This window comes from Eleutherodactylus coqui, chromosome 3, assembly GCF_035609145.1.
Source record: "Eleutherodactylus coqui strain aEleCoq1 chromosome 3, aEleCoq1.hap1, whole genome shotgun sequence".
NCBI lineage: Eukaryota > Metazoa > Chordata > Amphibia > Anura > Eleutherodactylidae > Eleutherodactylus > Eleutherodactylus coqui.
Genome location: NC_089839.1, coordinates 142,528,388 through 142,543,353, shown reverse-complemented (window position 1 = coordinate 142,543,353; position 14,966 = coordinate 142,528,388). Strand labels below are relative to the sequence as shown.

General features: G+C 45.9%; 1 protein-coding gene across 2 annotated transcripts in view; it reads right to left on the bottom strand.

Annotated features, from left to right (window-relative positions):
- Window positions 1-14,966, bottom strand: part of TCF20 (transcription factor 20) — an 80,423-nt gene that overhangs the window by 25,157 nt on the left and 40,300 nt on the right. For both annotated transcript variants that reach the window (XM_066596211.1, XM_066596212.1), the window contains exon 2: window positions 9,036-14,436. In XM_066596211.1, the coding sequence (XP_066452308.1) occupies window positions 9,036-14,417 (5,382 nt within the window). In that variant the 5' untranslated portion in view covers window positions 14,418-14,436. The remainder of the gene's footprint in view (window positions 1-9,035; window positions 14,437-14,966) is intronic.

Sequence of the window (14,966 nt, the reverse complement as noted above, 5' to 3'; positions counted from 1 at the left end):
GGGCGGGCTCACATGAGCGTATTTGACTTCCATATTACGCACGTATAATACGTGGTAAATCGTGGCAATTTAAATACATTCATTTTCAGTGTTCCACTCATACTTGCAGATATTTATGTGTGTGTAAAATAATTTTTTTTTTTTAAAAAAAAACGAACGCAGCATGTTCTATTTTACAGCATATTAGGTGTAAACTGTCGCAGAGCCCTATTGTACTTCCTGGGGGTGTACAAAATCACGTTGCGGATGTGCGTCTTTTTTACGCAACGTTACTGAGAGACAATAGAAGGAAAGGAAGAGAAACCAGTGAGCTGCTGTAGGATGGCGTGCGTCAGATACGCTGTCATGCGTAGGCAAAAAATGCGGAAATATGCAGTTACACACCCAGTTAAAACGCTGCGTTTTACCATACGTTCGTGTGAGGCCGACCTAGTATAGTACAGCAAGTCGTATTTCAGTATTATATATTTGTAAAGGAAGTTTCATTTTTGTCTTCTAAATGTTTAGTTTTAGGAGCGTACAGTTAGTTCGTTTTTTTTAATCTGGAGCACCGTACACACCTGGCCTCCTCAGCGCCGTACACACCTGGCGCACTTTCCCGCCCCACCAGAGCACCGTACACCCCTGGCCTCCCTCCTCCCCCCGTCCCTCCAAAGCACCGTACACCCCTGACCTCCTCAGCACAGTACACAGCTGGCCTACTCCCCAGTTCCTCCAGAGCACCGTACACACCCGACCTCCTCAGCACAGTCCACACCTGACCCACTCTCCTCGTCCCTCCAGGAGGACCGTCCACACCTGACCCACTCTACCCGTCCCTCCAGAGGACCGTACACACCTGACCCTCTCTACCCGTCCCTCCAGAGGACCGTACACACCTGACCCTCTCTACCCGTCCCTCCAGAGGACCGTACACACCCGACCCTCTCTACCCGTCCCTCCAGAGGACCGTACACACCTGACCCTCTCTACCCGTCCCTCCAGAGGACCGTACACACCTGACCCTCTACCCGTCCCTCCAGAGGACCGTACACACCTGACCCTCTCTACCCGTCCCTCCAGAGGACCGTACACACCTGACCCTCTCTACCCGTCCCTCCAGAGGACCGTACACACCTGACCCTCTCTACCCGTCCCTCCAGAGGACCGTACACACCTGACCCTCTCTACCCGTCCCTCCAGAGGACCGTACACACCTGACCCTCTCTACCCGTCCCTCCAGAGGACCGTACACACCTGACCCTCTCTACCCGTCCCTCCAGAGGACCGTACACACCTGACCCTCTCTACCCGTCCCTCCAGAGGACCGTACACACCTGACCCACTCTCCCCGTCCCTCCAGAGGACCGTACACACTGGCCCACTCTCCCCGTCCCTCCAGAGGAACGTACACACCTGGCCCACTCTCCCAGTCCCTCCAGAGGAACGTACACACCTGGCCTACTCTTCCTGTCCCTCCAGAGCTCCGTACACACCTGGCCTACTCTTCCCGTACTTCCAGAATGCCATACCCACCCGGCCTACTCTCCCAGTCCCTCCAGAGCGCTGTACCCACCTGACCTACTTTCCAAGTCCCTCAAGAGCGCGGTACCCACCTGTTTTACTTTCCAAGTCCTTTCAGAGCGCGGTACCCACCTGACCTACTCTCCCAGTCCCTTTGATTACAAAAGCATGGCTAAAGACCTGAAGTTGCATCAGTTCATGGTCAGCTTAAATACAAAATCGAGAAAATTCCAAGTAGTTACTACAGTCTTTCCCTGAAAATACGACCTACTCCAATAATAAGCCCTACCCTGATTTTCAGGATGGGGGAGGCTCATATTTCAAGCTTGAAATATAAGCCCTTCCCCAAAAAATAAGCCCTAGCCACACAGCCGCAGTGTTCGGGTCCCTCATGCTTGACTGCGGCGCTCCAGCAGTCATCGGCGCTGAGAGAGCATTCTTTTCCTGGTAATGGGGCTTGAATACCCCACCTCCAGCAAGAGATTACTGTGATTGGATCATGAGCACCATGGCACAGCCAAAACAGAGAAAGTGCTTGTTGAACCAATCAAAGCCATTCAGTGAATAACATTGAATGGCTGCGATTGGTTCATCGAGCGCCGGCTCTGATTGGCTGCGCTCGAGATCCAATCACAGCAATCTTTTGCTGGAAGCGGGGTATTCAAGCCCCATTACCAGGAAGAGAATGCTCTCTCAGCGCTGAGGACTACACGGAGGCCTGTCAGAGCACCGCTGCCCAGGGAGAGGGACCCGTACGGCGCATGCTAGGTGAGTATTAAAAGGGTTCTGTCAGCAAAATAAAAAAAAATTATACCTCACCTCCATCCTGCCTGCATCACTTTACAGTGTAAGCTGTAGAAACAGAAAAGTTGAAAAAACAAAGCATACGCACCTAATTCCAATGTTTTTGATCCCTTCGTTGCTTAGGTGCCTGATGCCCGCATCCTCTTCAGCGGCTCCTGCGCGCTCCCACCGTCCTGGCCACATCTAATCTCTGCCGTCCACGGAGTTGATGGCGAGTGCGCATGTCCGCCGGGAAGGGGGGGACACATGCGCACTCATGTCGACTCTCCCAAGGACGGCAGACGTTAGATGCGGCCAGACCATTCATTGGGCGATGAGTCACTTGTGACGCATCAACCCGACCCGGGTGGCAGTACTTGCCGTCCGGCAGTGGTCGGAGCAGAGGCGGAAGCTGGCACTTTGCCAGCTTCTGCCCTGCGATCGAACAGCTGCCAGAGTGAGAGAAGACCTGCAGGATCCCAGTGACTGGCCCCGTACGGCACAAGAGTATAGTTTTTTTATTTTTCTGACAGAACCCCTTTAAGAGACCCCCTGAAAATAAAACACTGGTCTTTTTTGTGGCAAAAAATAATATAAGACCGTTTATTCTTTTTAGGAAAACACAGTACTCTGCCTAGGATAGGGTATGCTGCCAACATCACTCCAACAATGCTGAAATAGATGAGAAAGAACTCAAGGGAGCAGCAAAAGACCTACAGAAGACTCTAGAAACTGAAAAACCACCATTCATGCGTTCACAATTAGAAAAACAATGAACAAGAACGGTGTTGATGGAGGGACACTGCGAAGGAAGCCACAACTATCCTTAATCATTGCAGCCCATCTCAGTTTGCCTGAAACCACCTGGATTTTTCACAATGCTTCTGGGAAAACAAACATTCTATGGATGGATAAGAGAAAAGTGGAACTTTTTAGTACAAATGCACAGTACTATGTTTGGAGGTAAAAGATAACTGAACACTAAAACCTAATTCCAACTGTGAGGCATGGTGAAGGAAGCATGACGGGGTTAGGACCGCTTAGCGGCCTCAGAGCCTGGATGTCTTGTGATCATTGAGGCAACAATGAATTCTAATGTATATCAAAACATTTACAGAGAAATGTAAGCAGTCCATGATCTCTGGAAGAAATACTAGGCGATGCAACAATACAATGACACAACACACACAAAAAACGTATTTTGCTGACTATAAGGCTGCCTGTCCATGGGCGTTGCAGTATCCAGCAGCGGATCTCTGCCGCGGGAGCTGCCGCCTGAGAGCAGGAGCCAGCAGATGGATCTCCACTGTCAGCCTATCTGACAGATAGGCTGATCACAGAGAATCACGGCAATTCGCAGCACGCTGCGAATTCCTGGCCACAAGCGGAGAATCGCAACGATTTTCCGCTCATGGTCAGGGAAGCAGCGCTTTCCATAGCAACACTAGCTCCAGACAGCGTGATTTGCCGGCGATTTACCACCAGCGAATCATCGCCCGTGGACAGGGGTCCTAAGGCCGCCTGGCAAACAAACTGGTCAGATTCCGCATGGCGGAGCTCGCAGCAGATTTAGACCCCGACCGCTACCAGCGTCTGTGTGTACCTGTCACTTTTCTTTATAATCTGTACTGTGGATGGACCCATTGGTTCGACATCAAGACATACGCAGTGCAGGTTTTTTATGTTTCTTTTTCCAGTGTCCTCGCTAGGCGATGACGCAGAATCCGCGACATGTTAATAGCGGACGACTTCCATTGACTTCAAAAGAAGCCATCCGTGTGGACACCGCACAAAAATAGAGCGTGCTGTGATTTTTCCTCTCTTCACGGAATCGCAAATTAATTATTGCAAGTGTGCAGGAAGCAGTGATTTTCCATAGCATGCTATGAACTGTATTTGCTGCGAAAACCACGGTGCGGACCCCCTATCCGGATTCCGCAATGCATTTTTTTTTAATTAGTCTCCCAAAAAACAGAATAAAACAAACCTACAAGCATCCTGCATTGCCATTGCCGATGATGGCTAACACAAGTGATAAGGCATTGCAGGACAAAAGTCCTGCAATGCCTTATCATAACGATCATAGGTCCTATTGTACAAGTCCCCTATAGGCACACAAGTATAAAAAAAAACAAAAAAAAAACCTTTTTTGTGCTTTTCCCCCATATTCGCATTAAAAAACAAAATTTGTAAAAATTAAAATCCCACATATTTGGCATCGTCGTATCCGTAAGGACACTTACGGATACAATAAGTTGAACATGCTTTTTATCCTGCACGGCATTTTGAGTCCTAAAAAAAAAACAATAAAAGTGATCAAAAAAATCTGTATGTACCCCAAAATGGTACCAATAAAAACTACAGATCATCACGCAAAAAATAAGCCCTCTACAGAGCTCTGTCCATGGAAAAATAAAAAAAAGTTATAGGACTTTGAATGCAGCAATTTAGGGGGAAAAAAAATTCCAAAAGGGGTTTTGCTGCGGAAAAAATAATAAATAAATAAAAGAATCTTGGTATCGTAATCGTACCGACCTGCAGTAAATATGTATTGTATAATTTATGCTTCATGACAGGTTTTTAAAAAAAAAAAAAAAAAAAAAAAAGAAATCTATGGCAGAATTTATGCATTTTGTCTCCCTGCCATCATAAAAAATTAATAAAGTTTTACCATATAGTCCTATGTACCCAAAAATGGCACCAATAAAAACTACAGTTCGCCACATAAAAAACAAGCCCTTATATGGCTGCGTCATCTAAAAAATAAAGTTATGGCTTTTGAAAAATGGAGATGAAAATCGGCCAAAAATCGTTGCTGCCTTATGTCCAAAATAGGCCATGTCCTTAAGGGGTTAATGATCTATCTGCAACATCTTGCCCCATTTAGCAGTGCGACATAACAGAAAAGGAAATTACAAGGCCCCCACCCAGAGAATAAAACCTCTCTTGCTTCAGTGCTTCATGGCTGGTATACATCAGACAAGGAGTGCCACCTTATTGTTTTGCACTGCATTTTGCTGCAAAAGCTCAACACAATTGATTCAACATATTTTAAAATATATGGCGTATGTCCTGAAACCTCTGTGGGTTTTATTCTCTATATGTGCTTGGGATTTTCAAAAGCCTATCCGCATGTACAGTTCGGTACATTGGGCAAATTCACGTGTTTCAGATTAGCCCATCTAAAAGGTGGTGAGGTCATTTGGTATACTTTCAGACACTATCTCTCTTCTAAGGCCTCATGTCCACTGGGTAAATGGAATCCGCAGAGGATTTTGCCCATAGGGAATCATTGCCACCCGCGGGTCCATTAAATTGATTTTTGCACCCGCGGATGGCATTTTAAATAATTTGCGTTTTTCATGCACGGGAGAAAAAACGCGGCATGCTCCATTTGCCGCGGATCGGCAACATTGCTATCACATTGATAGCAATGTGTGCGGATATCTGCATGTAAAAAAAATGCCATTTAAAGCAAATCCGCGGCAGATTCTGCGCAGATTGTATTTTTTGAGTGGACATGAGGCCTTAATCCATGTTCATGTGCAGGAAACAGAAGTGTTGGGGGTGCCATAGATTGCAACATATTACTAAACAGCTAATAAAGTCCAATCGGTTCATGCTTCCTCTGATATGCTTCCATAGGTTCTTCTGGAAATGCCCAACTGCTATCCTCATGCCATTTACTTTGTTCAGTAGGTTATACCACCCCATCGCCTTCCATCTAAACCCACTTATTGCCAGACTGATGGACTGTGGCACATGTGGAACATTCTAGCAAACTGCACCTTCCCGTTTTCCACTCTTTGGCATAAACCCATACTGGTCACCGCCCCGTGACAACTCCCAAGCTTTCCACTGGAGGAGATCCAACTGAATTATATTACCTATCGAACTCTCTCTCCATTTTTGTGTTTATGTTCTTTGAGGACTTTTGCTCAAAATATAATGCTACCCTTGGGCTGAAGCACTGGACCCGAGGTCATAGAGCAGGTGTAAGCCAACCGTACTCCAATATTAATCACCCAGCCTACCACATTGTCAATCACTATATCATTAGATGGGAATACATTCTGAGCTCCTATAATGAAGTGCTGGGCCTTGAACCTGCTGCGACAACTGGGGGATTAGTCCCTCATTGGAATCTTCATCTTCAATCATAAGGCACCTGGCACACACATATATTCACCTCCACACCGAAGTTTCTTTTTAAGTCTTGCTTCTGCCAGCTTCACAGCAAACAGTTCTCCACAGCATTTACATCAACACAGTGAATACAGGGCAAAAATAAATCCTGGTTGTCTGACTTTTCCATACAACACCCCACTCATCAGGCCTAGCACCAAAAAGATCCTAAGCTGTAGAACTGCACAGCGTGCAGCCCTTACGCTGTTGTGCACCACGGTCTTTGCCATACATCTTTCATGGGCCTTTTTGCACAGCCGGTCTCTTCCTACAGCCAGGAGTCTGTCGCTCTTTCAGAATAGGTAACACAACGGAGAGTCTCACAGCTCTATTAAGGAACATAATGGGCCAAAGAAAGCAGAGAAAATCCCTTCTCTACCAACCATTCTCCTGAAATCTGGCACCTTAGTGGCTCAAACACACTACTACAGTGGCTCCTCTGCCACACTGCATATAAGTAGTGACAAGATGGTACATGGTTTTTCCCACTTATTGTCAATGCAGTCACTGGATACTCCAGGGTAATCCCCATCAGTAGGGATTATAATTGTCAAAAGGATATGCTGAAGGGAAAAATGTCAAACTGGCAAAGGCTTCCTCAAGCAAAATCAGCCGCCTGCCAGGGGTGCCAAAATGGAAAGGAGTTTTACATTATGTCACAATCCCTTTAAGATGGACTGCTTCACATCTACTCATTCTAAAACTTTACACGGTCTTCACTCTGGCCACAAAAACAAATAGTAGCAAAGTCCTTTAAAAAAAAGAGACTAGTGTTCCATTTGTGAAGTTCATTTTAGGCCATGTTCACACGTTTAGTTTTACACAGGTTACAATAGCCGGACAGAGGTTCAAAAACAGACAAAACAAAACACTGTCCTTTTGGCTGCCTGCACACGGCCGTATTTGCATTGCGGAATCTGGGGCCAGCACCCACCCCCGGATTCCACAGCAAATACCTTACATAGAATGCTATTGCAAAATACGATTTGGTGTCCACGAGCAGAAATAGATTGCGAGGAGAAATCACAGCATGCTGCAATTCTGTGGCCGCTTCTGCTCGGACAACTTCCATTGAATTCAGTGGAAGCAATCTATCCTGCAGCCCTTCATCAGTGAGCGCTGCAGAAGGGTCGCGGGATCTGCGTCACTGCCTAGCGGCGATGCTTAATGCGCATGTATGACAGCTGGCACATCCACAACACAGTGGCCGCCTGCACACGAAGACACCGGACAGATACACAGGGGCCACCGCCCGGGCACAGGGTTGAATTACGCTGCAGGATGCCACAGACGAAATCCGACCCATTCGTGTGCAGGAGGCCTATAGCTTCCAGTCAGTCAGTATGTAACAACAAAGTATGAAATGGCATTGTAGACTGCACTTATGTGTTTTTAAAGCTTGCATACAGCTGTATTGATTAAAAGTATTTTCTTCTTTTAAACAATGGATCCCAATGAGCAGCAGATGCCACCATATGGCATCTATTTATTGTATATGTTACACACAGGCCATGAAGGTGACATGAACAGAATTTTTAATTAATAGCTCACTAATGTGTTGCAGGATTCCCATACAAGGTTTCTGAAAGGATGGGCTCTTAGCTCTCTAGAAGGTGTAGGCAGAGGTTCTCCATTTAACTGCTATCCCAATTCCTTCATTGCTGCTCACAGCCACAAAACAGTTTCACGTCTTGCCATTTAAAGGGAATCTGTCACCTACTTTTAGACCTGTAAGCTCAGCTTCTGACCGGATAGTAGGCGACCCGTGGAGTGCAGGGATGTGCTATACTCTCCTCTGTCTTGAGCACTGAAAGATGCCACTGCTAAGTGGTACACCTATTACAGAATTAGGGTGAAGTCACACGAACGTATATCGGCTCGGTTTTTACGCTGAGCCGATATACGAAGTCCTAGTGTGCAGGGGGGGGGGGGGGGGGAGGATGGAAGAGCCAAGTGCAGGACTGAGCTCCCGGCCCCCTCTCCGCCCCTCTGCACTATTGTAATGGGAAGAGGTGGGGCAGGGGCGGGGCTAAGTTCCAAGAATTAGCCCCACCCCCGTCCCACCTTTCCCCATTGCAAATAGCGCAGAGGGCCGGAGAGGAGGCAGAGAGGGGGGCGGGAGCTCAGTTCCTGCACTTGGCTCTTCCATCCTCCTCCCCCTGCACAGGAGGACAACGTATTTCGGCTCGGCGTGAAAACCGAGCCGATATACGTTCGTGTGACTTCACCCTTAGAATGGACGAATTACTCAATGCGCTGTGCAACGACAAGAGACAAAAGTATAACACTTATATGCCCGCCCCGGACTCAGTGGTTCACCTACCTTCAGTCCATAAGCTTAGCTTATAAGGCTACAATTATGTGACAGTCTCTTAAAATTTCATAGTTTTATTTCTGTACATGACCATATAGGTGCGTTCAAACACCGCCAATTCGCTGCAGATATGTTGCAAGTTTCACCCCCTCAATTGAATTCAAATTGAAGCGCTGAAATCTGCAACAAAATTTCTAGCAAATAAAATATTGAAACCAAAAACAGTGACTTACTTATTCAGTTCACTTACCATTTCTCTGGCAAGATCAAAAGCCTCCTGCAATCCATACAATCGTCCACAAACAAAGTAGACACCATTGGCCCAAAGGACACATGCCTCATGCATCCAGAATTCATTGCTGTCAAGAGGTAGTTGGGGGATCTGAAATCCTTGATCAGGGACTCCATCTGCATTGACAGACCCACTCGAGTCCAAAGAGACTAGTTCACAAGAATCAGTGGTCTTTCTACGGGAAGGTACAGCATGTCTTGATGAAGTACAGTCTCCTGAACGATTTCGGCGTTTGTAACGGGGGTGTGCAGACAAGCTTCGTTGTTCCCTGGCTTCCTGTGGTTCCTCCTCCTCTTCATCAGAGTCACTCTTAGAGCCATCCAATGTATCTTTATGTCGAACCTTCACTTTTTGGGGGGTTTCTGATGACTTTTTGGGTGGTGGGTTTTTGGATAGAGTTAATGCATATTCCTGCGTATAGAAAGGACCAAATAGGTCTCCAAGATTCTTGTAGTTTGCCCATTTTCCACAGAAACAGCAGACAAGGTGTCCAACTGATGCAGATTCTGTGACAGCTGGGCCCTGTACCATAAAGCTTGAGATTGGAAGAGCTTTACTCTCAGAAGGTTGTGGTGATGTGTTTCTTTGATCTTTTCGTACAGAAGTTACTTTTCTCCATCGCTGTTCTTCCTCTTCAGCATTGATAATGACACAAGCCAAGCCTAACTCCTCCTTGTTTTCTACATGGATATAGGGGTAAAAGGATTTGGTTTTGGTCTCAGTTTTATCAAGTGTTTGACTGGCATACTTTAATTTGATCTCTGGTTCTATGGGAGCCACGATAGGAGCAGCTTGCTTTCCCCTCCTCCTCCTAGTAGTTCCAGGTTGCTTCCTCCTTTCCCTTCGTCTCCTTTTTGGTTTAGGCTCAGACTCTAATCCCTGCTCTGATATGGACTCTGTCTGTTGAGGAGGAAGAGGAGGGGGAAGAGGTTCCAGGCCGGTTTCAATCGGAGACTGAAGCTGCTGCGGGTCCGGCACTGGTTGCTGAATATTCTGCTGCTGAAGCTGCTTTTTCTGTTTGTTGACACTACCAATAGGACGGCCTTTCTTTTTACCAGATGGAAAGTATCCTTTTGGAGGTATTATAGTTTGCTTAGGGGTAACAGCACATGGTGCATTAACTATCTTCTCTTTATCAGGCATTTCACTAGGTTGAAGCGGCGGCAAAGAGCATTTCTGTTCCAAAGCTGGAGAGCTGACCCTAGTCTCCAGATAATGGTTGGACGCTGGCTGTATTAGAGGTCCAGATTCTGAGAGGTCTTTGGTTTCCATAAATTGTTCGTCAATTTCTTTTTTAATCTGTTTGTCATCATTAACAGGCCATGCTTCAAAAGACTTTGGTGAAAGGCTTTGAATTTTTAAATCCTCACTATTAGAAATATCTGGCACAGCATCTACTGCTCTTTCAGCGGTCTCTTCCATGGGACCACCACCGGCTTCACAGCCCCTACCCTTCAAAGATAATATGTCATCAAGTGTTACCGGTTCAACCACACTCTCAGAGCTGCTTGGAGCTACAGTTCGACGAACATTAGGAGATGTTATTTTTTGCACTATGGCTTCCAACTTAAGACCTCTACCTTTGCGGGGAGGGAGAATTTTTGTCTTGGTTGGACTTGAAAGAGTCACTGCTGTAGGGCTCCTCTGCTCATGAGTGGATTTAGATTGTTCCTCTGTAATAGATAGAAATTCATTTTCATTTCTCCTTGGTGATCGAATGTGTGATGTGAGTGCTCTATCAGAACCTTCTTTTGAAGAGGCAATAACAGGACGTGCTTTGTCATCAGACGATTGCCTCTTACTTGGAATGGGTGAGATGAAAGATCGTACTTTCCTTCTCATTATTAAAGGGTTATGGTGTGATCCTTCCTCAGGTCCTGAAGGACGATGAGCATTACACCCAGATTTGGAAAGTTCAGTTGCTTCACTTGGCCTAGGACCATGTGTTTCAGAATCCTTAATTGGGCTGAAAGGCTTTTGATTTGCACTAGCTGGAGATCCAGCTTTCTTTACAGGAGAAGACTGTCGTCCTATGTGCCAACCTGCTGAATCTCCTGGAGGAGCTTTCTGACTATTTCGTTTGAAGTCCCCAACTGTTAGAGTGGAAGTAGTACCTTCACTCATACGTATCTGGCGACTGAAGTCTATATTGCTGGGTTCATGAAATGAACCTGACTGGCTATATGCTAACACTTCACTTTCACTCCTACCAGGACTTCTAACATGATAACTCTCTTGTCTTGGGCTTTTTCTCTGTAAATCCTGACGATGTTGTGATGCTGAAAGTATAGCTTGAGCAGAGCTTCCCAACCACTCTTTGTATTCCTCTTGTTGGTACATATGTCTTTTGTAATGCAACGTAGATGCAAATGATGGATGAGGCTCCCCATAAGAACTTGATCGTGAGTTAGTATGGTAGCCAAGTGCAGAGTTATCAGCATTCTGAAAAAAAGCAGAGTACAGGGCCTCTCTACTTGCTCGCTCTGAAAGACTCATTGTAGGAGTCATGTGATGAATCTCAGATGAGCCACGACTTCTTCCTGGAGACAATTTTAACTTATCACCAATATCTTGAGATTGTGCAGGTGATCTTCCTCGTGATCCTACTCTCCCTGTACCTCTTTTGGGATTAGATGAACGGCCATGTGAGCTGTATTCTTGGTTAGAATCAAATGTCATAGATCGCGGACTAGCATTTCCCCTGGGGGACTCTTTGGAGCTGTATGGAACACACTGCTCTCCTGTTCGTTTTCTGACCATCTTTGTAGATTCCATTTCTTCTCCCTTAGCGACTCCAGTTTGGCTGTTCGACTTTTCCAAAGACAACATTCCACTAGGCAAAATAACAGACTGTCCAGCTCTGCCATCCTGTAATCTTTCTTGACTAGATGCAAGATGATGAGAGCTAGCTGGATCACGTACAAGCTGCCTAAGTGGGGAGATGTCGCAGATAACAGACCTCCTTTCCGAAGGACAACCAATGGGTTCATGGCAGGAAGCTGGAGGTTCTCCCTCAAACTTTCTACTGCTAGGATAATCTGCCAAATTGATTTGTTTTATTTCTGATGTGGGTTTCCTATCCCACTGTCCCCAATGTGAGGATTCTAAATGTGGGGCTAAAGTCTTTCCAAGCATGCTCCGATTAGTTTGGTCATTGACTTGGGTCATGAGAACATTTGGCCTCAACGGTATATCAGGACTTTCAGTAACTGGAGTTTGCTCTTGTGCGTTTCTTATGTATCTTCTTTCTTGTTGATGGTGCCCTTGAAGGACTTCCTGCAAAAGGCTTGGATACTTATCACTTCTTCCTGTCTTCCGCTCACTGTGGCCCCCAAAAGTTCCAGTATCTACATTTTTAGGTTGTTGTGGTAAACTGGATGTATTTCGGGAATTAGATGGTGTTTCCTTGAATCCAAATCCAGCTCCAACAGGAGATTTATCAGGTTCTGTTAGGGGTACATTACCTATTGTAGTAGAGCCAGCATCATTTGCATTAGGTTCTCCATTCTGGGCATTTGGACAAGACTTTGTATCCTCCCCCTTTGCAGTTCCAGGTAATTCAGGCTCTGGTGTTGGATCATCATCAGTAGTAATCAGTGTTGGAGCCTCTTCAACTACTTTCTCGGATCGATTTGCCACAGTTTCTGTTGAAACAATAACTCCAACTGATTTTTCACTTGGCTTAGAAATTTCCTGAAAGGTTTCTGTTGGCTCTGGCGTCGTATTAATATCTTGAATGGTTGTCTTTTCTGAAAGTTCATTCTGCCAAGCATGTACAGGAGAAGACTGTTTTTCTGAAGGAGGTCCCTTATAACCAGCTTCTGAGCTGGTGCTCTGACCACTTAGCTGTCTTACCCGTTCACCTGGATCACCTGAACTACTAGAACAGCTGCCATCCAATGATTCTGCCAATGGCGATTTTAGCTGTTCTTCAGCTTGGGATGAAGTTTCAGAGTTGGCACAGCTGTCAGTTTTTCGAGAAGTCCGTTTACCCCCCTTTTTGTGAGGCGCTAAAGCATCAGAAAGCAACATATGTTGAACTGTATTCGGCAAGTTAGCTACCTGGCTGCTGAGTGCACTAAGACTACTCAGACCTGGATCTGTTAAACGCTTTTCATGTGGACTTTCTACACTATAACCTTTAAAACTTGTGATTTGCGTGTTAGGACTTAACTGTGGCATCATTGGCAATATGCGGTTTCTGGATTGAAGTGAAACATTTCCTTGACCACACTGAATGTTTTCGCCACTGGTCATCAGTGGTGATGGTGTGGAGCTGCAACTTGGAGACTGTACTACAGAAGCAGCTGGAGAAGGATTGGAGATGGGACTAAAGTTCTGCTGGAACTGCATAGGTGACCGTACAGAAACTTCAGATTGATTATATTGTCCAGTCTGGTTTTGAGTAAGTAATTTAGAGGAATTTGAGTACTGCATTAAATGAGAAGGATTCTGCTGCTGCGGTCCCTGACTCCCGCCTTGAGGTATCTTAGCGGCCTCAAAGTTTTTTAAGTGCTGGCTGGTATAACTACTATATGCTTGTTGTGTCCCAAAGGAGGATCCAGACATATGACTCTCAAATGGAGAGCTAGTACCTCCAGGGCTGTAGGCTTCATAGTTTGTTCCCGATTGTCCAAACCTTTGAGGAGGATAGGAACTAGATGATGAACCCGGTGAAGACGGATAATGTTGACCAAACTGCGCCATTCGAAGGGAATATCCAGATGGAGAGTTTAGATTGGCAGAACGTGGAATTTGCTGTAGATGTGAGGTTCCTGTGGATGCAGGTGAACTACCAGGTTGAGAAATAGGCTGATGAGACTGATAAAGTTGATGTCTCAGCTGACTAGGAATATGTGATGAATACTGTCCACCACCTGGAGAGAAGGACCCAGGAAACTCCTGGGAGAATTGAGAAAGACTCGCTGAAGAAGAATGCTGTCCAGCAAATTGGCTGTGGTGACCCTCTCTCCCAAAGTGACTGCTAAAGCCTGTGCTGCTGGTACTGCTATTTCCTTGGGGTGGTCCATAACTTTGTACTGAGCCAGTTATTCGACGTTGCTGCGTCTGACCCCCAGGGGTGCCCGCTTCTTTGTTGCCTAGGTAATAGAAGTCACCTGATTCTTTGCGGAAAGTTTGGTAATTTTGCAGAGTAGAGGTTTCTCCAGGAGGTATAGCAGTTGGAGTAGCTGCCCCACTTCGGCGTCCTCCATAGTTGCCTTGGAAAATTTGAGTCTGCTGTCGGGGGCTGAACTCTTCCACCCTTGAGGTTCCATGAGCTTCTGGTGGATAAGTTGGGGGATTTCCATGGTAGTTACTCTGCTCTCGGAAGGACTGCATGATGCCAAGCTCTCCCTTCCTACAAAAGAAATAAAAGATAAAATATACTTTAGTTACAGCGGCTCATAAAATACATGCCAATACTATTGCAGATTAAAGGTTGCAACAAAATAAGTCAACTACTCAGTATACCACACCCTCACCTCCTGAAACATAGTACTACATTATAAAAACTGCTATGCCCAGAGTTATAAATGTAGTTGTGTGAATGCCATGACATCCATAACCTCGTTATCCAGTCTGAAACGACAAATATTCTCAGTTTTAGTGCTCACTCATAACAGGCATATTGGGGTGCGTATTACATGTGTATTTTTCACGCTCTGAACACAGTTAATTTAAAGGAGATGTCTCGAGGAAGCAGTGAATTTTTTTTTTGCCCAGTCCCCCTAATTAAACATACATTACTAATTACCCCTGTAAATTACTTTCCTAGCTGGTTTCTACTTACCGTTCCAGCGTTTCAGCAACTTATAAAACTTTTTCCCAAGATGGCCGCCAGCTCTTTTCGCATCGCTTGCTGTAGCCCGACGTGCGCGCTCCCGAGAC